General features: G+C 57.6%; 1 protein-coding gene across 1 annotated transcript in view; it reads right to left on the reverse strand.

Annotated features, from left to right (window-relative positions):
* The window catches only part of BMP7 (bone morphogenetic protein 7), a 71,365-nt gene that overhangs the window by 26,767 nt on the left and 17,097 nt on the right, over positions 1-27,501 (reverse strand). The window contains exon 2 of the mRNA XM_081288732.1: positions 18,013-18,205. Within this exon, the coding sequence (XP_081144858.1) occupies positions 18,013-18,205 (193 nt within the window). The remainder of the gene's footprint in view (positions 1-18,012; positions 18,206-27,501) is intronic.

Below are 27,501 nucleotides of genomic sequence, written 5' to 3' on the forward strand. Positions count from 1 at the left end.
CTGCCCATGTGTTGGCTTGGGACTTCGCAGCCTCCAACTGTGAACCATAGATTTCTATTCCTTATGAATGACCCAATCTCTTGTATTTTGTCAGAATGACACAAATGAACTAAGACAATGGGCCAGTGTGTGAGTGCTCAGTGGCCTCTAGTCTGAGGACCAACAAACAGCCACACACGAGACAACACGTCATCCCCAGCCAGCCACACTGGAGGCCCTCCTGATGCGCCAGAGGCCTGTCCTTCTCCATGACCCAGAGAGGTTACGGCAGCAAGGAAGTCCTTCTAGAGCCACGTGGGATTTTAAAGACCCTGTGTTGGACTTTCTTCTCCAAAGTGAATCAAAATATTGAGTCGACTTTTCACGACCCATTTCCTTCTGCTTCTCCCAGGGCCCTGATTTCAGAACTTGCTCAGGGGATGTCCACGCGGCTTTCAAACTTACAAACAAGAATTCCCTGCTGTCTTCATCTCCAGTGTGCCTTGATGATTTTCCCATCCCTGGAGAGTTCCCAAGACCATCCATGAACCAGTGAGCTGCTCTGGACAATTCACAGATGGGAGCAGGGACACCGTCCAAGTCAAAACACCCCCCCCCCCACTGAGCCGGCTCCCGCCCCACAGGAAACATCCACACCTTAGCACAGAAGTCACAAACCTGGGTGGTGATTTTTCTGGAAAATCATTATTTGTAGGAAAATATGACCCGATATCTGGACAGGCCCTGGTGGACAGTAAAACAATGAATGGTAACCGAGGGAACAGCATTCGGCCTCACACAGAGGACGCCCTGCCAAACGATACTGAGCACTCTCATCACGGCCGGGACACCGAGGCCAGATGCTGCAGGCTGGCGCTGACTCACCCCTGAACCAGCAGGAACCAGGCGACTCCCCGCCCCAAGTCATGGTGTGCAGTGTGTCCCAGGCACGCCCGGAAGCCAGGCCTCCTCGGAAGGCACAAGAGAGGGGAGCCTCGCTGAGACGGGCCACGTGCGCTGAGCACAGGCTTGCCTGCAGACAGGCAGCTGGGCGGGAGGCTGGACACAGAGAGACACAGAGGACCAGGCAGCTGCCATCCCACGAGCAGCCGACCTTACAACCAGGAAAGCCTGAATGGGCCCTTTGTGACAGTTTTATTTACCTTGAATACAATGGCCTCCCTGACCCAGCCCAGGGAGAGCGGAGGGTAGGGAAGAGCCCCAAGGAACCGGAAGATGATCTTCCCTTTTCGCCACTCCTGAAAACCCAGGTGCTTTCCAAGCTCCCCTCCCTGACTCTCCCTGACAGCTTCAGACCCTGGTAAGGGTACGGGTCCCGTTTTACAAGAGGGCAGTGACGGCGGAAGAGGGGAAGCCACCTGCCCACAGTGGCAGGCCTTATTCGTGGCAGAACCGAGCCACAGCAAAGGAAACCTGCTCCAGAAGCCGGTACAGAAGCCACACGGCCTCCTTAGCCCACCGTCTCCTGGGGGCCCAGAGACGTAGGGAGCTGGGAATCCTGCTGTCTCACAGCATGATGGGGTGGAGCAGGTGCTGAGGGGCACAGATCCAGGGGTGGAACAGCTAATCTGGGTCTCAGTCTGCTCCTCCGCAAAGCGGGGACAAGGCCATCCTTGTAGACAACTGGGAGGAAGAAGGGAAGCTCACCTGGCCCCAGAGGCCAGCACTCCCAGGATGTGTGTGCAATCGGGGTGTGGGCTCTCCCTGCCACAGGAATTCCAGCTGGGCCCAGAGGTTACACAGCTCGCCAAGATCCTCCAGGCAAGCCACCACATATCCATCCAAAGACCTCACCTTTGACCCCAAAACATGTAAGGATGTTAGCAGTTAGGGGAGGCTAACATCCAGCACTTCCTGTTGTCTGCCCCCCCCCCCCCCGTGCTGCTCTCATGGCACCTGCTCCCACCTCTGAAGTCCACTGTGACTGGAGGACCTGGGGGGCCAGACCTGCCAGGTCTAGGCAGGGCTCGAAGGCCTGGGCAGTTCTTGGTTTTGCCCCTGGGGAGCCACCACTTCAGGAAACCCAACTGCACTGGGGAAGGTAGAGCCCACAGAGGATGAGGGTCTGTGAAGGGACTGAGAGAGGAGCCAGGCAGCCCAGGTGCAGGTGGTCCAGCCTCCCCAGGGACCACACGGGAACCACCCGGAGCAGAAGAACCACTGGCTGAGCCCTGCCCATATTACTGAGCAACAAAATAATTGTTTTGAGCCACTCCTAGGTAGTCCAAGAGAGATAATCCAAACAAGGGTCACGCTGCTTATGACACAAAAGCTGAAATTGCCCCCTGGGGGACTGCCAAGACATCGAGGCCCGTCCAAGGTAAGCATGCCCTGTACAGCTGCTGCACAGGACCTGTCAATCCACTTGCAGTCAAGGGGAACACGGGGTCAGGAAAAAGGTGTTATAAAACACAGTGTGGCACAGGTGCGTTTCTGGAGAAAGATAAAATGCTCAAATGAGTGTGAGAAGAAATGGAAAATTTCATGAGTTGAATAGGCATGAAAGAAGTCAAAGGAGGAATGAAAGATCTGGTCCTCACACCTCAGGTGGGTGCATCCTGCTCTTTTACCAAGATCTCTAGGCCACCAGTAGTAACTCCTCCTTCCAGAAGTGTGAGAGGAAGAGGGCAATTCAGAGCCCGCACAGTATAGCTAGTGTGCCGCTGACTGCCAAATCGGGGAGGGCCCATTTGAACAGACGTCTCGAGAGAAGATGTACAGAGGGCCACAGGACACACGAAAAGATGTTCAACGTCACGAGCTGTTAGGAAAAAGTAAATCACGGCTACAAGACAGCACTTGACCCACTCAGGAAGGCTGAATAAAAAGCTCAGACACCACCGAGAATCCGGGAGGAAATGAAGAACGAGGCCCCACACACTGGCCACGGGAGGTGAGATGGTGCCATCGGTGGGGAAGTGGCTGAACAGTTTCCCAAAAGGTGAAACATAAGCATCATTTCCAAATGACGCAGCTGGACCAGAGCCCTCCCTGACCCTGGGCACTGTGGTGTTAATATTTAACCGCCAGCCTGGGACACTGTTGCCAGGCTTGAGGACACCTCTCCCGGGGATGTGAAGCACCTGAACCCCACCTGGAGGGGCAACGGAGGAGCCGCTCATCATACTGCAGTTCCCAGCCCCTCTCGGCCCACTCCCCTGGAAAGTTCCACCCCGTGGAAAGTGGGTATTTTAGAATCTGGAGTGTAGGAGGAAAGTCCTTTTTTTTTTTTTTTTTTTTTTTTGCTTTCTGGCTACTTAGAGGCTATTTAGAGGCTGTGACCTCAAGGGCCTTCACCCACAACCTCCCCCAGGTGGAGAAAGATTCCACTGTGGGATGGAGGTGCAACCCCTCAGACCAGGACCTCTGGAGAACTGCCAACTGCATACACACGGCTCCAGGGAAGAGAGCCCTGACACCGGCCCTGGAAACCATGCTGAGTCTGGGGTCTGAGGAGGCCCTGGCCCTGGGCACTCCCACCATAATTAAAAGGCCATAGGAAACGTGGATTCCATCTGGGTCATGTAGTGCTCACTGCCTTGTCCCTCGGGATGGTTGTCCTGTCTCAGGGCCCAGATTCAGAGCTGTGGGAACCATGCCTCCTGCCAGTCACCCAGTGTCCAGGGTCTCAGGGGTTGAGCAGGACCTGGGATCCACTGCAGCCATTTGGGTTTTGGGCTCTGCAGACCAGTGTGGGGAGGGGTTCCATCTTGTGTGCAGACTGCCAGTGACCAAATGGGAGTTAGAATCTAGTTCCCGGCCATAACTGTGGGTGGGATGATCAAACAATGCTGTCCATACCCATGCAACTCCCTAGGGACTCGGACACAGTCCACCTCCAGCAGGGACAGGTGCAAGCTGGGACTTGGAAGGGTCCAGTGTGGTACCATCTACAGTCTCTCCAGGAGGCTGGGCCAGGACTGTGGCCTCAGCACCTAGAACCACCCCCTGAAGTGCTGCTCTCCTGCCCAGCAGAGTGGCACGCGGTCCCGTCTAACAGACAGGCGGCACAGGCCAGGAGTGAGGAGGTTCTTCAGCTAGGGAGCACAAGCCCAGGCAGAGAGCCACGGGGAGCACAGCCCACCTGGGGTTAGGGGAGGCAGGTGGAAGGATGTGGCCATCCGTGCCGAGGGCCCCGCCACCAAAGAAAGGAAAGTGGGCTTCAGATGACAAGGTGGGCAGCACAATGTGCCCCTAAAAGGCCCCGTCCCAGCCTCAGGCCCTCGAGTGCGCTATCTTACACGGGAGGAAGGGTTTTCAGGTGGGATTAAAGGATTTCGAGCTGAGAGAAGATCCCGGATTTCCAGATGGGCCCAGGGTCATGTCAGAAGTCCTCATGAGCGAGCAGCCAAGGTGGCCGTGACAGCAGAGGCCAAGGGGCTGCAACAGCTGAGCCCCAGCTAAGGAGGAGGCGCCTGTCCTGCCTGGGCAAGGCCTGGAGGCGTGTTCCCCCAGGGCCCGCAGAAGGCGCTCAGCCCTTCCAGCCCATGGTGCGGGGCACCGGGGGGACCCTCTTCAGACTCCAGCCCTCCAGAGCTGCAGGAGAGCACACCCATGTGTGGTGAGCCCATTGAATTGCTGGTCACTTGTCACAGCAGCAATAAGGCACCATCCCTGCCACCCGGGAGTCCTCTCCCTCGGGGCTCTGCTAGGAGCTGGGGAGAGAGGCAGAGCCCTGGGCCCAGAGGCTGGGGGCAAGTCCTGAAAACCCTGATCAAGTGCAGGGAGAGGGTCCTCTGGGTGAGGAAGAGGAAAGGAGGCCCAGCCCTGGGCATGGTGTAAGAGGACGACCTGTGAACACCAGAAGGACGTGCGGGGCCAAGGCAGCCAGGGGCTGGACCAGTGCTCCTGGCAGGGGGCAGGATGTGGGCAGCGTGGTGAGAGAGACAGCAGGAGAGAGCAGGAGAGCAGGGGTGCAACCTGCAGGGCTCTGGCTGCAGGGAGGCGGGTGCCGGGAGCTTGCTGCTTGGGAGTTTTAGGCAGGTGGAGGGCGCTGCACACCAAGCAGCTCCAGCGGCTCCCCTCCCCGTGCTGAGGGCACCCCCACTCTGCTCTTTGGAAAACTGCAAGGCTGGACATTTTGAAGGCTGGCATGCTGTGAACAGCGGCTGGGCCCAAGAACATTCCTCAGAGGAGCGATCACGGGATGGCGGCCAGCGTTCCCAGGCCAGCGGGAGGTTAGGCTGAGTGGCAGTGGCTGAGGGGTGAGCATGGCACCTGCAGCCAGGCCAGGGCACAGACCGCAGCCTGTGGGGAAGTAGGAAAGCCTGGAAGTGGATCAAAGGGCTCCAGGAAGCTGGCCTTGGTGACCAGTGGCCGCCGGGCACCACTGAATTGGGCTGCAGGGCCCCTCCCCCACCCTGGGCTGGGAGCACCCCGCCTCCACCTCAGGGAATGCCCTGCTTTTCCACCAGTTGCCCCAAGACAGGAAGATGAAGGCAGGGAGGCCAGAGCTTTTTAAAGCACTTTCTTAAGGCTGTGCACATCCAGGAAGACTAAAATTAAGTCCCCTGGGAGAGATGTGGAAAAGTACACAAAGTAGAACAATATCCTCCCGCCGCAGACAGAGCTAGTACAGCCCACGGCTTTCCTACCCACCACAAGACTCTGCCAGCCACTGCAAAGGGAACCCACTGGGCATGTGTGCAGAGCCTGGGCCACTCCTGTCCAGCACCAGGAGGCTGCTGTTGTCAGGGTCAGAAAGCAAGACAGCAGCCATTAAGTTGCTGGTAGCAGGCCTGCCCTGGCCCTGCCGGGCCTCATTCTCCCCAGCTGCAATAAGAAGGGTCCAGAGCTCATGGAGGTCTCAAAGACACGTTCACAGAGGGCCCGAAGTCAAAAAGGCTCCGTAGTTAAACACAGTTGCAAAGCACCGGTGACACAGCACTCCTTGGAGGGTTCACACTGCACATTAGCACTGCAAGACTCTGACAAGTCCTGCTGCAAAGAAATGTCTACCCCAGGCAAAGAGGTGCCTAGAAACTCCCCAGCTAGTGCATGCGGGAGGGTGACGGAGTGGGGTGTCAGGAGGGAAGGGAATCACAGCAAGCAAGCAAGCAGAGGTCTGGGGGGAAGGCACATCCTTTCTCTGAGGGTGTCCCAGGGTGGTCCTTGGGTCACATATTGGGTGGCCTGGGATGGTAAGTATCACACACGAGCTTTGAGTGGAGGAAAGTGGGAGTGGAGTCCCAGCGGAGAGGTCCTGAGCAACCCGACCTCTGTCTGGAGGCTATTTTGTTTGTGAAATGGGGATAACGATGGGCTCGTTCTGGGGATGGATTACATGGGATAATGCAGTCAAGATGCCAGCACAGAGCCAGGGGCCGAGGCTCCTAGATGTTTGGAGCAGAGCCCAATGTAATGTGAATCTCACCACTGGGCTAACCCAGCCCCAGCCCCAGCCCTAAAGCAAGGAGCTCACTGCCACATCGTATGGACTCTGGTTCTAGAAGCAATGATCTTAGAGTAGGCTGAGGCCCTACACCTGGAGCCCTCTCACAGCGGAGGCTCTGACGTCAGGTGGCTGGTGGCCAGGGAGTGGGCCTGGACCCTCCAGCAGAAGTGAAGGGAGCTGAGCATGCTCCCGGGCGGCCTCAGGGTCCTACTTGCACCCTTCTCAGCCCATGACCCACTCCTCAGAGCAGCTTGCATAGGATAAAAACGCAACTGCCCTGCCTCAAATCCCCTATGAGCTCTTAAGATTAAAAGCGAAACTCCCTCCATGTTCCCTAACGAGGGAGACTGTGTAACTGACCAAGAAACTTTAGGGAGAGAACGAGATACTGTCAAAACTTCCAGATGAGCACTCGGGGGCTCTGGTCACCCTCCCTGTGGAGCGGCCCCAGCTGCCTTCAGGCCCTCATCTAGACTCCGGCCCACCCCGGGCCTTGGCACACCCTGTTCCCTCTTTTCCTGGAACACCAGTCCTTACCCTCTCACCTCCATCACCCCTGCCATTCTCCAGTCCCCAGAGACTGGGCATCTCAAAGCCCATGCCCCCCGTGCAGCCCTAAGGCCAGATTTCATGGGGGTTCATGCCGTTCTTTGGGTTCCCTTCATTCCATACCAATTCTAAATTTCTTGTTGGCAAAGCACAACTGCACTAGCCCAGCACCCTGCGTCTAGCACCCAGTGGAGCAGTGGGCCTGGAGGACATGTGGACTGGTACACAGGCACCTCCGGGCCCCTCATGGAAGAGGAGGCCACCAGCCTCACCAGCCAGCTTCACTTCCAATAATTCCTATTGTTAAAGAAAGAAGAGAAAATGTGTTTTCATATTAGGAAGGCACCTCCAGAAACGACTGAGTCCCCGTTTCCTGGGGCACTTAGCCCACCAGCTCTGCCCTAACCCCCTGGGAGCCACTCCCGGGTCGCAGGCTGGTCATCCACACTGGCTGGGCGGAATCCCAGGCCATCCCCAGGCTGCCTCCCCAAGCCCCACTGTGAGCTGGGGACTGTGGATTCCAGTTGTAAAACCACCCCAAACTGCCCCATCTGGAAACTGCCACATCTTTGGGCTTCCAGCTTCCCTTTCCTGTTTCCTGTCCCCTGTCACTCTGGGGCCACCTCCTTTCCCCACACCAGGAAAACCAGGCAGAGGGCTGTGTGCTCTGACCTCAGTGAACATCAGGACCCTGGGAGTCCCCCCACCAGGCCTCGCAGGGAGCCCCGTCGAGCTGTCCCCACAGCTCTGGGAAGTCCCACGGGCGAGAGCAGCTGCCTGGGTCTGGTGTGCGGAGGTGGATCTTTCTAGACTTTCCCTGGTTGCCCCATTTCCTCCAGCCTCCAGCTCCAGACCAAAATAGAACAAGGTAAACTCGGCCTCTCTGCGAACACTCAAGGAATAAACAAACCAACACAAACAGTTTCAGGCTGCGTCATCTTCCCAACGTTAAAAAAGAAGAAGAACCGGAGGCTGTTTTAAGGTTCCAAATCCAGAGACTAAAAAGTGCACCAGACTCAGAAAGGAACTGGACCCAGCGGTGGGTCGTGCAGATGAAAGCAAGGCCTTGACCAGGCGCAAGATTCTCCATGGCAAAGGCGAGTGGGACACTTAGAACAGGTGCAGGGGCTGTCAGAGACTCAACCTGAGGACAGCGTCCCCAAGCAAGGGGGGTGCCAAGAAGAGGAAAGCGAAGGAAAATATCTTGCACTCGGGGCACCGGGGCTGGGCCAGATGCTGCCCTCGAGCCGCAGATCCTGCCGGCCACCCAGCAGTACAGACCCTCACCCTATCATGTTTTAGGGACTCTCAGAGGCACATCGAGTCAGTACTTGAAAGCAAGTAGTTTGAGAGGTGACTCCATGAACCAACTGGAGGGCAGAGCAGGGGGACAGGCATGAAAATCAACCAAACAGGGCTCTGGGCATCCAGGGCACAAACCCATGGAGACCTGTAGGCCAACTGGGGAGGATGGGGGGCTGCAGATTCACCCACCAGCTCTGGTCACCATCCAAATGCATGTAGGCACCACGGGACATCTCCACTTGGTGAGCCTGCAGAGCCACTCCTCAGCCGTGACATACTGTGACATGCAGTAGAGCAGGGCTACCTGCTGAAGGACTCCACACTCCATTTAGCACTCTGCTGCCGCCATTTTGAAATCCCTGCACATTTTCAGCACGCATTTACACCTGGTTCTGGGCCCTGCAAGCTGTGTGTCTGGTCCTGGGAGCTTGTTTTTCAACCCCAGGGACAGCATCTTCTATCTCCTGCATCAGATCAGTTGGCATTAGTGCTGCCAGGTGGTTCTGACAACCATTGGTTAGTTCAGGCCCTGCTGCCCCAGACAGAAGTCTGTGGGCTATGGAGCTGAGTGGTGTTGGTGGTGGTGGCACGGCAGCTTGAGCAGATGAAAAGGAGGCAGGAAGGGGACACATGTGGCCAGCTCTACCAACCTCACCTTAGCCCACTGTGCAGTATCTCTAGATCTTTCCACCTAGGTGGGCACCAGGCCCCAGGGGCTCTCCTTCTAGATGCCTATGAGCATCCAAACTGGGCATTCCTGCACATTGACATGCTCCCTGCTACTCCATCAGGGGCCAATCTGCACCCCAGGGGACACAACCTGAGTCTGGAAGTGTCTTGGTCACACACACCTGTGAGGAGGTATGACTGGCACCTAGTGGGTGGAGGCAGGACGGCCCCACAAAGAGATCAAATGCCAGCCGTGCCAAAGCTAAGACACTGCCTTAAATGGAGGCTCATAAAGACACAGATACTGAGTCCCCAGCCCCTGGCAGAAGGAGGGGTGAGACTTGGTCTTCGGAACCCCCTGCAGGAGTGAGCCCAAGTCACCCTCAGGGACTCTGTGTGACACCAAGGCCTCACTGTCCCCCTGGGCCTTTCTTGGAAGCAGTTTCTATCATTCGCATCTGTCCCCATGCAATTCCTGTCTCAGTGTGGGCCTTGGGGAAACCCGACCCGAGACCAGGGGCCCAGAGGCTTCCATTGGTGGCAGCTTCACCGAGGAGTCAGGAAAAGCCCAGGGGCAGCAGGAGAGGCCCAGATCCACCAGCCACACCATGGCGTCTCTCAGAGGAGGAGGGTGGCCGGCGCGCTGGAATGCAGGCCAATGTCGGCTTTCTTTTCCCTTCTTAGAGTGGCAAAATGGAAAGCCACGGTCGTTTTTAAGAAACAAGAAGAAAACAGGGCTGACCGGAGTGGACAAAGGAAGAGCCAGTGTCTGAAGAACTCCGACCATTTACCCAGAGGCCTACCCCTGGCCTGCACTTGACCTAACCAAGGTCAGCCTTCACCACCGCTGCTTCTTCCACGCGTCCTCCTGGTACGCCCGAGTTCCCCATCCCTACAGAGTTCACATTTGAACAGGCACTTTTCTTCCCAGCTACAGATGACCGCTTATGACCAAATTGAAAAACATTAATTCTCTTTGTCTCCTGCCAAAAAGGCTAAAGCAATTACAGGCCTGATATGAAACACAGATGTTAATACAGTTGGAAAAATAGGCTTCTATAGACGAGCAGAGGTCCTGATCCGAGTACGAAGAGCTTTTGGAATTAAAGTGCCAGATCAAGTTATCCAGACAGCCCGATCCTCAAACCCATTCTCCCCAGATACATTCCAGCCTCAGGAACCCGGGTCACAGCACACACACGGACATCTCCCCGCGCTGCCAGTGAGAGCCAGCCTACCCCTGGATGCCCACCAGCTCCAAATAATATAATTATAATCATCACAGGGAAACTTGCATAGGATCGAAAGTAGTATAATTACAGGCAATTTTCACTTTTTGGAAATTGAGCTCAGATGCTGGAGAAAGATTGCAAATAAGACATTCTTTCTTTCAGTTCTGGAAGAGAAGTCGCGTTGGAAAGTTTGCTGGGGTGGACCAGCCTCGGGGCAAAGCCACTGGCCACCACTCACTCATACAACAGGTATCTGGCCTGCGTGTCCTGGTGCCAGCACGATGTCCCCACGCAAGAGACAGCGCCGTCTGTGAGCCCAGGAAGCCCACACCCTCAAGCAGAGGATAATCTGGTTCAGCCATCCACCCACGGGACAGATGTCTTAGCGCCTACTGTGCGCCCAGCTCCAGGTATAAAGGACAGATGACAAGAGAGAGAGGGAACCCCCACACAGGTGCAGCGCCCATCGTGGCAGGGGGCCACCCACACAGCCGCTGAGCACCCACTCAGCTCAGCCGCGGCCTGCGGGCCTGCCCAAGGTCACGCCTGGACCTGCCCAAGGTCACGCCACTTCAAGGGGGCAGGTCGTTTGTCTTCTCTGCCTCGGTTTCCTTCTGGGGAAAACACAATGTGTCCCAATTCATAAGGTCACCATGAGGAGCAAGGAGATGTGCGTCGAGAGGTCACGTCGGGGAGGGTGCTGGGAGGCTGCGGCCGCGTTCCCCCTCCCGTCCTGCCCTGCCCGGCTTCCCACCACGGGAAGCTGTTATGGAAAGTACTCAGGAGGGGCACACAGGAGGCAGGTTTTGTCGTCAATACCCTCTTCTCCTGGTACGTGGCCGCTTTGTGGCAAAGTAGAGGCTGAAGGACTGCGTGGGGATTGTGGTCAAATCCACCCAGCGGTCCAGAGAGCAGCCCTTCTCCAGGCCGGGCCTACGTGGGCAGCAAAACTGATGTCCACCCACCCTGCCCCAGGTGGGCCAGCGCCTATGGGGAGTCAGAATCCTGGCCACCACCAGGCCCACTCCACATCCACTGTGGGCAGACAAGTCGGTTACAACTGATGCGCCACCACCACCGGCACCGTCCCCAAGACGCCAGGCTCGAGAGGAAATACGGAAGGAAATAAAAGGCACAAAGATCAAAAAAGCCACCAAGGCCCACCAGATGGCCTCAGACCGCAGGACAGGAAGCCAGCGGGATGCTGAGTGGGGCAGGCCAGAGGCACTTCCAGCACTCCCTGGGTTGGACACAGTGGCTTGCCGTCTCTGCCCAGCTGGGTGGTGCTGAACACAGGCTTCTTCCAGAATGATCTGTGCAAACCAGTGAGAGGACCCCAAGGGGAACCAAGAGGCTCTAAGGGCTCATCACTCCTGCCCAAGCAGCTCAGAGCTAGGATTTTGGAGGGGGGCCCACAGGGGAAAGGACCAAGGTGGCCCTGACCAAGCCTGCTCTGGGCGGCTGTCCCCAGCCTTCCAGGATGTCCTGGCTGTGCGGGGACTGCCAGCTGCTCCTGCCTAACCCTCTGAGGAGGTTCCTGGGGAGCTGAACAGCACCTCCTGAGAAGGCAGCTCCAAACCAGAGCTCACGCCCTGGGGCTGAGGTGTAGTGGCAAGGGGCAGAAGCCAGGAGACATGGGACCCGGCACGTAGGCCTTCAGGAGCAGCAAGAAGCCTCCAGAGGCAGGGCCGGAAGGGATCTCCGCCCGCAGCCAGCCCTTTCCTGTGCCACTGAGACTGACAATCATGGTCTGGACCACGAGTTGGGCTCTGTCCTGGAGGAAGAAAAATAGTCTTCTCTGAGAGAGCAAGCCCAAGGGGCCAGGGCCTGGGCCAGAGAGCTCTCTCCCCTTCCATCTCCTGGGCGCGTCCGTCAGCCCACAGGTGGGACGCAGATCTTAACGGCCAGTTCTCAGCCTGGTACCCAGGAATCACCACTTTTTAAAAAGCCCCAGTGCCCAGTGGAACCTGCCACGTATTCAGGCTTTAACTGATTCTGATCAATCAGCGTTATCGATTCTAAGGCACAGCCAAGGTCGAGAGAGACAGCACACACTTGAGCCCAGGTGAGGGATGCCATAGAGACAAGCCCACGGTGCTACTGTGGCTCAGGGTGTGACGCTGGAATCTAAGAGACCCGCGTTCAAGTCCACCTGGGCACTTCCTAGCTACGCGACCTCAGGTAAGTTACTTCCCATCTCTGAGCCAGTCTGTTCACCTGTAAAATGGGGACCACAAGTCTTCAAAGGGCCATACCCAAGGTACATAACAAAGGTGAAGTGTTCGCCACACAGTCACCAACAGTAAGCACCCAAACAGATGCCTCCAACACAGGGGTGGGGACGTGCTCTGGAGCGTGGCTGTCCCTCTCTCTGCCCCAACATGCTCATGGGGCTGAAAGTCAGATCAAAGCCTGCCCAGAGTTTTGTCACCAAGACTTGAACCTGCATATAACGTGATCGTCATCCAAAAGGCCTCAGGGGAAGACTGGGTGGGGTGAGGATCCCTGGGGCCATCCTGAGGCCGCCCTGGGGTACAGGGACTGCATCCAGCCTCACAAGCCCTCCTGGGTCACCAGCCCCTTTCTGAGCCAGAAGCTCAGTCCCTCAGAGGACAGAATCAGAGGCTGCCCTGGCCTGGCTCCCGGGGGCAGGCGAGAGCAGCAGAGCTGAGCCCTGCAGAGGAGGAGGACACTGGCCCAGGCCAGGGAGCTCTGAGGAAGCTCCTTTGCAAGAGGAGAAGGATCGGGCTGAGGGCAGGTGCTTGTGCTCCTGGAGGCTGGAGCGCTGGTTGGCCGAGCAGACCCCCCACCACCCCTGCACATGCAGGCAGGGCCCCGTGCCCTGGGGTGGGCCACAGGAGCTGCTTGGACAGAGCATGCCCACCCGGGGCAGGGCGGGGACAAGAGGGCTGGCCTGGCTGAAAGGAGCTTGTGAGCCACACCTCGGCCTCCCCTGCCGACCTCTCCCCTGTGGGGGACAGGCACAGAACAGCCCCCTCTTCCTCGGAGTGACTCAGGCTGCAGCTGATCCAAATCTTGGCACAGGAGACCACTCTGAGGTCACCCTGTTGGCAGCCAAAATCCCTGAGATGGAGCAAGGGACATTTTTCATCCAGCTGCCGACATCATCTCGACCTTGATGGTGGCCAGGGGGGCTGGCCTCCACTTCCCTAGAGTTCTCAGAGGCCAGCTCTCAACACTTCCCTCCCTGGGCTGGGGAGGCTGGCCTGGTTTCATGACTGAAGAGACCCCCACCCCAAATACCCTCCCCAGCAGCTGGAACCAAAGCTGGAGCCAACAGGGACGGGCAGGTCCAGCCCCTGGAAGCCAGGCCCAGCTTGTCCAGACTCAGGCCATGATTCAGAGAACGGGGTTAAGACCGAGCCCTTCACCTCCCCACCCTCCACAAGGTGCCCAGAGCCAAGGCCACCAGCCCCAGACCTGCCTCGAAGCCCCACTTGCTCCACAGCCGCCCAGGGCGGCTCCTCCACGTCTCACCAGCTGTCTGGGGCCGAGCTCATGCAGCGCCCAGGGCCATGGAAGGCCTCCAGCTCAGCTCATTATCGGAATTTAATCTGGATTCCGAGAGATCAAGAGGACTTGGTGGAAAGTGACTCCCACGAGGGGAGATGCCGAGGCCGACCCAAGCCGGCTAATCCCCGGCACCCCCGGGGCTTTCCTGGAGCTCAAGCAGAGCGTGCCAGGGAGCCAGATGTCTCAGCCCTGCACAGCTGGGCAGCTGCTGGCGCAAGGCCACGGCTTCCTCAGCACAAAGACCAGGGTGGCTCCACGGCCGGGGTGGTGGGTGGGATCTGGGCTCTTTGGGGAACTCAGACAAGGGGCCCAGTTAGGGGCAGCACAGGTGCGCTCCACCCCTGCAGAGGTGAGAGGCTAGAGGCCTGGAGGCCCACAGAGCATCCTGAGCTCAGACCTTCTCCTGCTGAGCGACTACAAAGCCCAGCGATTTAGCCAAAGACAAAGAAAAGGCAGAGATGGCGAAGCCAGCAGCTCTCCCTTTCCCACGATGACGGGCCACCACTGAGCCTGCAGTGAGCAACCCCCAGGTGGCAAGCGCTGTCCTGAGTAGGTCAACTCCTTTCTCCCTCCACACAGGCCTGGGAGGGAGGGCCAGGTACCCCCAATTTATGCAGGAGGAAATTGAGGCCCTGAGGTTCCTGGTCCCCAAGGCCACACTGGTGCCTGGTGGCCGGATTCAAATCCATGCTCTAGAGTCAACACTAAAACAAGATTCTCGGGAAATGAATAAGAAACTTTTTTTTAAAGTTTTATCCTTTTCGTTTCTGGAGAAGCAAGGAGCTCTTCATCCTTCTCTCCGGCACAGGAAGAAAACCGAGCAATCCACACAGCACGAGCCCTCCTCCCGCCCCCGCCTCCAACTCTGCCCCCTGGCTGCCAGGTACGTCCTGCCCACCAGCTGTCCCAGACCCTGTGGTCACCTCCTCTGCTGGGACACTTGCTAACAAGGAGCATGACCTCCCAGCAAGCCAAGAGCCATCAGAGACAGACTTCTGGCCACCTGCCCAGAAGCTGAGGACACCTGTCTCACCTTCCCTCCATTAGCCGCAGTGACTCAGGCCTTCTCCCCACCTGGGCACCCAGGACCCACCCTTAGATCCCTGTAAGGGGCAGGAGGCAGCCACCTCAAACTGAAATAGGACCGAGTGACTAGGAAGTCAGCAAGTGACAGAGGCAGCACAGGGAGCAGAGACCCCCAGAGGGGGTCAGACATGTCTCTAGATAAAATACAAAATAGGGCTGGGGACATGGCTCAGTGGTCCAGAGCCCTCAAGTCAATTCCCCAAAAAAAGAGCTTCCCGTAAAGGCTCCATCTCACCCTCAGCAAGACCCACGACCCTCATCAGCCCATCTGACCTGAGGACTGCAGCCCCACCCTCTGCTGCAGAGACTTCTTGTCATTCAGTGCCCTCCGTGACCACCCTACCTAAGGCACACCTGCCCACACACCTGCTCCAGCCAGTCCCAACAGCTGTCTGGTCTGCTTACTGGCTCCTGTGTTTGCTTCTCACTTTCTGGATCCTGCAAGGATTGGATCAGAGCCCCCTTAAGACACTCAAGTCCTAACACCTGGCACCTGGCCTCGGACCTTATCTGGAAGTAGCGTCTCTGCAGGCGTAATCCGTTATGGGTGGCACCCAGGCCTGTGTGAGAAGAGGAAGAGCCATACAAGGAGAACCCATGGGAAAACAGGGAGCCACATGACCACAGCAGCCGAGACGGGGCTGGTCCATGTGCAGCCTGGGAGCACAACAGCCAGTGGTCACCACGAGAAGCAGGAGATAAGCAAAGACCCCAGACAGGTTTTAGAAGGAACAGGGCACCCTGAGAGCTTCAGTCCAGAATTCAAGGAATAAGCCCTGCTGCTTTAAGCCACCCCAATTTGCGGTCTTGTTATCGCCTCCTTAGGAAAGATAACGCCCTCAATCAAAGCATTAGATGAGCCAGATGCAGTGACGCACACCCGTAATCCCAGCGGCTCGGGAGGCTGAGACAGGAGGATTTCGAGTTCAAAGCCAACCTCAGCAAAATCGAGGCACAAAGCAACTCAGTGAGACCCTGTCTCTAAATAAAATACCAAATAGGGCTGAGGAGCTGGCTCCGTGGTCGAGTGCCCCTGAGTTTAATCCCCGGTACCCAAAACAACATGGGATGAGGCCTGCCCTCATGAGCCCCTCTCACTGGCTCTGGTGATCTGACTTCGGAGAACGGTGCCTGGCGTGGGGTGCTCAGTGGAGCTTCAACAAATACATCACGGAACCCACGTCTCTGCGCAAACGTTGCAGCCTTGACCTCCACGACAGCAGCCCGGGCCCCACTTGCGGATCCCTGACCCTCCATCCAGCACCTTCCCCAGGTGGAGCAGGGCAGGCGAGCACAGGACTTGGGAGCCATGGATGGAGACACCCCTCAAGGGAAGAGCAGCACGGGGCTGCAGAGGCGCCCCCAGGCCCAATCACCTGGTCCGCAGCAGGGCAAAGAGAACTGCTGGCTGAGGGCAGCTCTGGGGAGTCTGCCAGGAGGTCGGTGGGGTGGGGGGAGTGGGCTCAAGGATGGCACAAGGGGGCCCAGTTAGTGCTGCTGACCAACAGCCTCAGGGTGCCTGCCCTGCCCCAAGTCACCGGCCTTCATGAGAAAAATCAAGCACAGGTCTGTCCAAGAGTCCTGGGGGGAGGCTGTGCTGGAGCCCCAAGCATGCCTGAGGCCCCGGCTCCATCTCCAGCTCTGCAAAATAACAATAAAGTCCTGGGGCGTTTGTCAGAGGGTAGACAAACCTCTAAAACCCCCAAGAATGAATCCGAAACTTCTCTGGAAGCTGTGCCTAGGGACCAGGTACGGCCCACCAGGCTGCCAGGGCACCTGCCCGAAAGCCTTTAGGAAGACCCAGAGGTGATTACAGACACTGGCCCTGCCCCTCAGGCCATCCCAGCTCCTTCCCAGTACCATCTCCTCCAGCAGGGAAGTGGCACAGGGTGGCCTTGGGCGGGGCCCTCTGGAATGGAAAATTTAAACCACACAGGGACACCTTCTGTCCCCTGTAAGACTGACAGTGATTGACAGCTTGGTTAAGCAACCTTGGTGAGCGCAGAGGAGCCGGCCCTGTCCCCTCCCTGGCTCGAGGAGAGACGACCATACAACGTCCACAGGAACAACCCAGAAACATGCACCACAGCCAACACCGTGTGTGTCCAGTGGCCCACAGTCTAGGACCTCAGATGAACAGGCAAGTGTGAAGGAGACCACCTGCCATGGCGCCACCCTGACCAGCAGGATGAGAGGCCCCACACACTCAGGCACCCGAGGAGGCCATAACAGGGACAGGAATGGCCTCCAAGGTGCGGGGGGAGCCTTACCTATCCAAATACAAGTTTTTAAGGAAATACTTTTGTAGACACGGCTCCAGGTCCCCATGTGGCCAAGTTCTCACCAGGTGGCCATGTGCTCTGGCTTCAGGCCACTTCCACTCTCACCTTGCAGAGTTTCCTTAGAAGGCTATGTGAGCGTGACATGAGATAAGGCAAGACACGGGACGCCCCACACAAGCCTCATTCTCTTGTCTTGTTTTTTCTTTTATTTGCAGTGCTGGGGATGGAACCCAGGGCCTCACGCATGCCAGGCAAGCACCCTCCCACTGACGTTTCGTGTTCCCCACTGTCAAGATGACCCCCGTGACAGCGACACTCAGCGGGCATGCGGCGGTGCATTGTAGGTTGCTGTCTGTGGTCAACACGTCCCCTTCCTACCTGAAGGGCAAGGGCTGACCATCAGAGGCAAACACCACCCTTCCTCACGAACTAGCATGTCATAGCAGCAGGGGACAGTAGGAGTGTCACAGCCCGAAATTAAAGTCTCTCAGCACCAACTCTGGCTCCTGACCTGGGGACTTCTGACACTGGGACTTCTCTGGATGTTTGGGGGGGATTAGGGTTGTGTTCCCTCTAATTACATTTTATTACAATGGCCACTTTCACTGGTGGCCTGACACCACGTGGGGCCTCAGAGTGAAGATCAGAGAGTGGGAGACCATCACCAGGATGCTCCCCCTGGGCCCGCCTGATCCAGGCCAACCATAAATCCCTGCATGGGCCACACACCCCAGGCCTCCTGGACTCCTGCCTTCCTGCCCAGATTTGCTGATGATCATCATCTTAGAAAACTGTGACACACATCATGCACCCTCTTTTAAAGAGACACCAAGTCCAGATGTGGTTGGTGTCCCACGGTGGCAGCTGTGTGACGGCCGCTGCCCTGTTGGCCCATCCTGGGCCTGCACCCTTTCTTCCTCAGTAGCTGGAGGCAATACGGCCCCCAGACCCCGGCACCCACCTGCCCAAGTGCTCCTGAAGCACCTGGTAGACGCTGATCCGGAAGGTCTCGTTGTCGAAGCGTTCCCGGATGTAGTCCTTGTAGATCCGGAATTCAGCTGCCGTCACGGCTTCCCCTTCTGGGATCTTGGAAAGATCAAACCGGAACTCCCGATGGTGGTAGCGTGGGTGGAAGAATTCCTTGTCGTGCTCCACTGGAGGGGGAAAGCACACAGCAGTGCCCGTGAGTCTCTGGGTTTCCCTGTCCCGGCTCAGAGTCCAGCACCCTGCCCAGGCAGACTCGCCCACCGCGGCCCTGGTTACAACCTCCCCCACCCCATGCTGACCTATTTGCAGCTCGGACCCCATGGTCATCAGGAACAACCAGAGCCTCACTCTCATCCAACCCGCTGGGAAGAGTGGGCACTGCCCACAGCCACCCAGGAGGCCCTGACCAGACTCAAGTTCCAGCAGCTCAGACCTGGTTCCAAGTCCCCCCTCAGCCACTAACTAGAAGGGTGGCCCTGGACAAGGTGTAGGCAGACCATCTGGACTCCATTTCACCATTTTAAAAACTGATGAGGACCCTCCTTCACGGGATGCTGCAAGGAGTGAGTGGCCTGATTCACAGAAGCAGCTCGCCTTCTCTCAGGACTAGATGACTGTTAGCCACTGTGGGTAACACGGAGCTCACTGGGCCTACCCGGGGGAACTTAGGCCAGTGGCTCTCAGGCCCGCTGCCCATAAGTCACTGTGGACGCTTCTGAAAAAATAAGGATGCCCTGACCCGTGGTGGGCTGGTAAACGTTTACTGGCCAGCTCTCTGGGCCTTGGTCTGTAGAGTTTGCCAATTTCCATGGTGTAAATGCCACAATCCAGGCAGATTTCAAGGTCCCTTGGTGAGGCCCCTGAATGAGGCACTGGGAAGGGAGTGGACAGTAACTCAGGCTTCATGCTCTGCCCTGAGCTGGGAGCCACAGCTCTGGGGGAGGGGATAGCGCACTCTTTTTAAAGCACCCCCAGATATTTCTAACCAGCAGCCAGGGTCACAACCACAGCCGTGGGCTGACAGCAGGAAGGCAAAGGTCGGAGCCGGGAGCTTTGGAATTGGTTCCAGGACAAAACAAGGGAAAGGAACTCAGCCCAGCCCCTTCTGCTGGCACTGACGTTAGACTGCAAAAGCACGTCCATCTCCCAGGTGGCCAACACCAAGACACAGACAGTCCAAGAGAAAGGTGACCCCAAGGTAAGGAGGCCAGGCAAAGAGCCTGGGCCCGTCCTGCCTCCTGCTCCTCCTCCAGCCCCCATGCCACCATAGGTGGTGAGCGACCACATGGGTAAGGCACTTGAGACCCAAGAGGTGTCAAGTGGCCTTCCCAGGGTCACAGAGCTGGGACTCAAACCCAGGTCCCACCCAAACCAGACACGGGCTTGACCTCTTCATACCCCACAGGCTCCCATGGGAGAACTCCTCCACCCACACATGGTGGCTCTAGCCCACATGCAGATGTCCCCTGTGGGCAGATGACCCCTATGGGCAGACAACTCCTACCTGCAGATGATCCCTACATGTCAATGACCCCTCCATACAAACAATCTCTTGCGTGCAGAAAACCCCAACATACAAATGTCCCCCTCCCTACATGCAAATGACCCCACAAACAAATGGCCCTTCCTTGCAGACAACCCTCACGTGCAGATGGCTTTATCTCAAGCCAGGATGTCTCCCCTGACTCTGCACATGCATCCAATTACCTTCTTCATGTCTCCAGTTGTAGGACTCAAAAAGCAATTCCAAATTAATTCCCAGAGCTCTCATGAATCAACTCTGCTCAAACTGGTTCTCTTCTAACATTTGCTCAGCTGAATGGACCCTCATCCATGCCTGTGCTCAAGTCAGACTCCCCAGAGTCACGGTCCCATGTCCACACCAGGTCCTATCAATTAGCTCTTCAATCATTCATTTCTCTGCAGCTCCACCAACTCAAGTCTCAGGGACTCTGTCAGGAGTTGGGGAAGGGCTACTGTGGGAACATGCCCTTAGCTAATTCTGTTTAGAGGTGTGCACAGGGCTCTGGAGCATGGGGACACTGCAGGTGCCCTGCTGCAGACAGCTCTCATGAAGTCCCTTTCTGCTCCTACCCCAGCAGAGGAGGGCTGGCAGAGTCTCTCATTGAGCACCCTCAGCTTTTAGCAGGGGCCGCCCTGCAATCATACACAGGAGCCCAGTGGGGTGTTTGCCTGGAATGCAGGGGGTCCCCAGCAAACCGCATCCTCTGAGCTGCAGGATGGACCCTGCCACCACGCCATCAGAATGCAAACCCAGTGACCCACCAGAGCCGAGCACGGGGGTGGGCGCCCTCCAGTGAACAACTGAGGATGCTGAAGAACCACGGTGCAAAAAGCATGTCTCCTGAGTGCCCCTCTTGATGTGCCCCACACTGCGCAGGCTCAGCCACCATCTGAGGGACCCAGTGAGGCTCCAGAAGGCCTCGGGCAAAGCGGGTGCTGAGCTCTGCAGCCCACACTCTTCACACTCCGGAGCCCAGCGGCCAAGGTGTCAGCTGCACCACTGTCTTGTCAGTGCCTTTGGCCGCTGGTTAAGCTCTGTGAGCCTCCTCTTCCTCCAAGAGCCACGGGGTTGGCACTTGGGACAGTGCCTGGCAGATGGCAGCAATACGTGTTTGCCACCGTGATAGGGCTGCTAAAAGGAGAGCCGGGTTGGTGAGTGCCAGTGCAGGAGAGGCAGGGTGCACGTGGGCACCCCGTGGCTCAGCTGCGACGAGTTTACTTGCAAAAGAAAACAAGAATTGTAATAGACCAAACAGAAAGGCCACGTTTGAGTAAGCATGACATAAGCACAGGTACAGTCATTAAAGTCACACCCAACGACAAAGACAGACAGAATCACAAACCTGGGGTTGTTGCAGCAGCTAAATGTAACTTTATTTTTTCTTTTGGTACTAGGGATTGAACCCAGAGCACCACTGAGCTATTTCCTGGGCCCTTTCTTATTTTATTTTGAGACATGGTCTCATCAAGTTGCCTCGAACTTGTGATCCTCCTACCTTAGTCCCTGGTAGAGCTGGTATTACAGGTGTGCACCACGGCGCCCAGCTTATGCAAAATACGTTTAATGTGTATGGTACTGTTAAGACAGGTCAGCTATTGAGGTTTTAAAGATTTTCTTTTTTAATTAAAGGAACTCACAGATAAAGTAGGCAACTAAATTTCTTGTAAATACTTGTGGGAGCTTTGGGACAGCTTCCTAGGTGAATTGCCTTCATTAATTATTTGAAGACATGGAGAGGCATGAACCATGGATGTCCCTCCTTTTCTTTCTGAAACTGTCACTGTGAGCTCACCGCCCCACCACACGCACACAAAATGAGCCGTGAGTGATTCCAAGTACAAACCAAATTCCAAATTTCATCTTCCCACTTTACGACTACACTCGACGCACTTTCAACTCAGGTGCAAAGTGAATTCGTTGCCAGCACCAAGGTCACCCCAGGCCTGCTGTACTCACAGACTAAAGCACACCGAAGCTTGCAGGTACTTAACAGTGAAAAAACGTGGCTGATGCTGTCTTAAGTTCCAGAATTGATTACCCAGGATTTGGGGTTTAAATAAGTGTCCAGAGTTGATATCTGTCCAAGCTCGTGGAGAAAAGCCTGCTCTGGAGCCCTGGAGCCCTGGAGCCAGGGCCGCCTTTGAGTTCTAGGACCAGAGAGCTCACAGGCACTAATAAAGGACTTTCATCTTCCCAGGATTAAAGGGGCCCAAATCCCCGAGACCAAAGGATAAGTCCAAAGAAAGTGGATTCCAGAAAACACCATCCTGGCGGCAACTGCCCCATGCTCGTCCCCAAAAACAGGTCCAGCACCCTTCCTTTCCAAAAGCTGAGCCAAGCCCTGAACTGACCCTGGGAGGGGAAGTTCTGTGCTAGAAGGCATCAGTAAAGGGCTAGAGGCAGGAAGGAACAGAAGCCTCCAAACTGGGTGACTCTCTCACGACCCTCTGACATGTCAGGAAGATCTGGGTCCCAGATGGAAGTCACACCAATCCCCCAGTGTCACCAAGAAGCATCTGGCCTTCCCTGGGCATTTGAGACCTCCCTGCCACCTGCATGTTCAGAAAATGCTCAGGTAAACCCTGCAGCAGGTGAGAGACCTCCATACAAGGGGGTCACAATAGCCCACGCAGAGCAGCCTGCAGTGTAGACCGGCAACAGGCTGCCTGTGCTGAGAGGGAACCAGGTGTGAGAATTCAGAACCTCTTTACAGAACTGGATCCAACACCCTAAAAATTAGGAGTGGGAACCCTGATATACACAGGTGCACATGGATGCAACAAATTCTTACAAATGTCAGAAAATAGCAATAGTTCCCCTCCTTCCCAGTGGATCCCCTTGAGCTGGGGCACAGCCAGGTGGAAAGCAGGGCAGCGGGCACACAGCTGTGTGATGCCACAGGTAGGTGGTACATCTTTCTCTTGGAGAGTCCCCAGTCACCTTCCCAGTCAAGCCACGGGGTGGTGAGGCCACCATCTTGTCCCATGACGCCCTTCTCCTGAGGAATAGGATGGGAGCTCAACCAGACATGGCGTTTCTTTTATTTTGGCTCATTTTCTCTGCTTGAACTTTAAGGATGTGACCCAGCTCACGGGGCAGCTGCTCCCCACCACTAGGCAGAGAAGGCTGGGGTGTGAGCGAGAAGCTTCAGGACAGGTGGGCGAGCTTAGAACTGAGGACAAAGCGCGCCAGGTTGGGTCCCCGGGTCTGGTGGTCCCCGACCCCTGAAGCTTGGGCTTCCGTTCTCCCAACCCGGGAGCTCTGCCAAGCTGCTTCAAGTGCGGGCCCCTGCAGATGCAGCCCTGAGCCAGCACAGCGCACATCCAGAAGCAGTGGGCAGCAGGCACGTGGTCGTGCGGTCAGCTCCAACGGCCTTCTTTAGACGTGGATGATTTCCAAATACAAGATGTCAGCCTTGAGCATTCTCTTAGGAACAGGGACAATGACCGTCTCCATCCGGCTCTGCTGGGTCAAACAGAGTCCTCTCTGCAGAGCTCCCATCTAGTCCTCCTATTTGATTAATGATGTGCATTCAGTAATGAGCACAGACAGCAGGAGCTCCCCAGCCCCAGACAGCACCCAACGCACTCACCACCAGCACCTGGGACGCAGGCGCGCGGCTCCCTCCCAGCACCGGCCCCTCCTCTCCAAAGGGACCACCATCCTCCTCCCCCTACACACAGGGGCCTGTGGGAGATGGAGAACCACAACACCTAAGGACTCGGCCCGGGGGGACAGGACCAGGCAACAGGACCAGGCAGGGCATATGACCCAACAGTGGCCAGTTCAGGTCAAGGGAATAGGGACGCTGCTTACTAGACCTCGTCACTGGCTGCTCAGAGACCCTGGAAAGTACCTCTCTGGGGACAGCCATGCAGAAAAGATAGCAGAAGAGCCGAGCCAGCTGCCCACGAGGGACGTTTGTGCTAACGGAGGGCACTGTCAGCCACGCAGGGCTGTCCTCACTTGTTCTGAACCCCTCCCCGCGCACCGTGAGAGATAAAGCAAGTTAGTCACCCGCCAGCACCTTCCTGAACTTTACGGGTTTCCTAAGAAAACTGGTTGACCTTTCAGACCACGAGGTTCTCTCCCTGCCCCCAAGAGGCCACTAGGCTGTGAGACAGGAAGAAATCTTCCATGGGTCGGGGACACCTGGAAAACCACAAGACCCTGTTAGGGGCCTGTGCTCCTCACTCTTGAGCTCAGACTCCTCCGGGTTCTTCAGCTCCTGGGCGGGTTGGGGACAGACTCCTTCAGTGAGGAGGGATCATAGAACCCGCTGAAGTCCACACTAGAACCACAGCAGAACTGAGGGTCCCACGGCCCAGAACCTGCCCAGTCCTGACTCAGAAGCCACCAACGCAAGCGCCTTCCCTTCCGATAGGGACACAACTCAAGACTCATCTGGAAGGTTCTGGCACCCACCAGAACTCACCGGAACTGACTTAATTTACCAACCTGCTGTTGAGAGGCAACTCATGGCCTTGCCGCTTCCGGGGTATGAAATTGGACCAGGGCTGTTCATTCATTCGAGATTTACGTGGCAAGATTAAGGAGCCTGAGACAGCCCCGCAGGCCGGCCGTGGGAGCTCGCAGGGCCAGCGTTCCAACAGGACGTGCATCGTGCTCCCAGGAGCGTGAGCCAGGCCTCCCTGGGGACCTGAGCACTTGGCCACACAGTCCGGAGGACGAGGACGCTTCCCGGGGCCCAGGGGACACACAGGGCACGGCAGCCTGAACTGACGCACAGCACCAGGAAAGCACCAGGTCTCCCGTGCCCTGTGCCCTGTGGGCAAGCCTCCCGGCCTCCCCTGTGTGGGAGGAGAACCTCTGTAGGGGCAAGGAGAGTCGCTGCCAGCACCTGCTTTCACAGAAGCTCCATCTCAAGGTCACAGCGTCCATCTCCTCAGACACCACATGGAGGGAGAAGCCTCCCCAGGGACCAGGTCCCCTGGCTGCAACTGCTCCTGCCTGTGCCTGCACCATCCTCAAGTCGACAGCACGAAGGCTTCGTGGCATCACCCGTGTCCCCTTCTCCCAAGCCAGGAACAGGGCCCTGCCTGGAGCAGCACACAAGCCACCCCATCCACCACCGAACTGCCCGCTGCTCTGGAACCTTCCACCAAACGCGCCAGTCATCACCCAGACCCCAGGGTGTACTGCAGCTCCCCCTGCAGGACTGGGAGGGGCTGCCACCTTCAAGACACAGGACCATGTCCAGGGGTGTGGCCAGGGAGACCACAGGCCAGGCATCGCTCATGGCCTTCCTGTCCTGGACCTGGCAGCTGGCACAGGTGTTGGGCAGGGCTGGGGTCAGGGAGCAACTGAACCCAGGACTGAACGCTTCAGCGTCCACACGTGTACGGCTGCTAAACGACGTCACTGTGAACCCCGAGCACCCAAGGGCTCGGGCAGGGAGAGGAGGAAGACCTGATGGTCTCCAGAGCTGGGCCCAGCTGTCTGTCTAAGACCCAGACGCCTGGAGCTGAGAGACCCAGGGGCCGCAGACGCACCTGCAGCCCCCAGGGCAACCGAGGCACCGCCCTGACCTGACCTGCGGCATCCCACTCAGAGCCAGGAACCCGTCCCCAGGTTCCCTGGGTCCTAGCCCTCACCACAGCTAATGGAAAACAAGGGGGACACAGGGAAGTCGGTGGAGATCCTCAGCAGAGCCATGGACCCCTGGCTAGGGTGCTCCGGCTACCACCCTGCTCCCCACACCCAGGTGCGCCAAGCAACATCTGCGGACAGTTTTGCTGTCACAGCTGGCGTAGGTGGACTGGCATCGAGTGACCAAGGTCAGGGACGCTGTTGTGTGTCCTACCATGCACAGGATGGCCCCACAACAGAGGACGCCCCTGTGGTCGTAGGCCCCTGGGAGGCTGAGGCAGGAGCATCGCCTGAGCCCAGGAGTTCAAGGCCACCTGGAGGACAGCGAGACCCGCCCCAGATGTCAACAGGGCTGAGCTGAGAACCCCCAAGCTAACCAGACAGACCTCCAGGACGGAAAGCTGGCGAGGACACCTCCAGCTGTCACCTGGCTGGGTATGACCAGGCGCACGGCCCAGGTTTCCCTCAGTGAAGGAATGGAGTGGTCACTCTGAAAGCCCTCTCCCTTCCGGTGGGCTATGTCACACGGCGGCCAGCATCTTCCAATTGTGGCCTACGTACAGTTGGGCCCGAGGCCTCTGCAGGTCTGAGACCCTGGGTCTGCACTGTCCAGTCTCCCAGCACAAAACACAGGTGGCCACTGAGCATGGAGAGGTGGCCCTGAGGCTGGGGACCGGAGAGCGTCCCTTCACTTCACTGTGATCAGTTCAAACCCAGGGAGCTGCGTGTGGCGGCCTTCACGCCAGACAGCCCAGAGAGCGGGACTCTCACGGCAGACAGTTCTATGGACAGCACTGGCCGCAGAGCCGCACTAGGCCGAGGTCTCTATGAGCTACTGCAAACAGGGCTCCCACTGCAGGAGCGAGACAGGTGACGTGGGGTTTCTTTAAAAAGAGAATCCCAGGGTGGCGAGGCTGGGAAGCAGGGAGGATTTCACCCCGGAGCTGCGGTGTCAGGCCCGGCTGGCCCTGGTGGCTGGTGGCCCATGGCTCCTGGTTCTGTAAAACAGGACGGTCCTGCTGTAGTCGCAAGGTCCCTGGGAGGGGACGTGCACTGCCAAGCCCAGGCAGGGGAGCGTCACGAAGGTCCCTGGGCAGACACGCCACACTCAGGGAACCCCAGGCTCCGCACAGCCCTGCCCCATCCCACGCTGCCCTCCGGCCTGTCCTCCTTTCCCAGGACCTGCCGACCCAGGACCTGCGCTGAGGCCACCTATCGCCTGGCCTGAGGACTGCTCCGTCTCTGTCCTCTCTGCTGATTTCAACTGAGGGGAGAAGGCCAGCGGGTTCCACCATGGCACTCAGCCAGAGAGCAAGTCCTGGCCCTACCACCCCTGGCCAGGTGGGCATCTACCCATCTGTGACAAGAGTGACCGCCACTCGCACTGCAGGACTGAAACAGACCCGGGATTCTCCGGCTCTGGTGTGGTCCAGGGTCCCTCGGGGGCCCGGGAACACAGTGACCTCTGGGCCCCACGGGCAGCACTTCCACCCCAGCAGGCCTGAGGTGGGCGGAGAACACGCGTTTCCAGCCCACCCCCAGGCCACGGTGCCAGCCTCGGCCCACTTTGAAAGCGCGTCCTGGAGTCTCTGACACACTGACAGCCCTGAGACGTGAGCTGTCGTCTCTGGCTGTGAGCACCAGTCCACCACCACGCCACACCACGTGCCTGGCCTGGCAGCTTCCCGAGCAACCCGGGGGAGAGTCTTAGAGTTCCCCCCAGGACCCTGGGAGAAGAACTTCACCCCCTTGACCCCACTCAACTGAGGACGCTGCAGGGTCCCCCACGGGCCCTCGGACCTGGCAGTGTGGACAGAAGGCTCTGCCAACCCCCCACAAGGACTCAGAACAAGTTAACCCACCTGTAGGAGGCTCAACGTCCCCTGTGAAATGGGGACATACAGAGACCCCTGGTGAGGGGTTGATGTGACAGTGGCAGAGCAGCTGGTGGGGCAGAGCTGTGTCCCTCCCGCCCTCCCTTCCCCCCCCCCACAGCAGGAGGGACCGGCACAGACCCTCCCCACAGGCAGCCAGACGCCCGGGTCAGCTGGGCAGGCACAGCTGGTTTAAGGTACTTCAGAAGCAAATCAAATCAAATGAGAATTTATAATCCTTCCTGAGGTCTGGGTCCCATCAACCTAGGCTCATTAGGCCCAGGGCACGCAGGTGCAGAAGAAGAGACGGTCCTGCTGCCTTCCACGGGCCCCCACCTCCCCTTCAAAATAAGAGTATCCTGCAAAGCCAAGCCTGCCCCAGAACGTGGCCAGAGTGTCAGCATCACCTCTGGGAAGGGGCTGGTGCAGGGGTGCCATGGCGGGGCCACTGTGG

Source organism: Spermophilus citellus (genome assembly GCF_964194105.1).
Source record: "Spermophilus citellus genome assembly, chromosome: 4".
In the NCBI taxonomy this organism is placed as follows: Eukaryota; Metazoa; Chordata; class Mammalia; order Rodentia; family Sciuridae; genus Spermophilus; species Spermophilus citellus.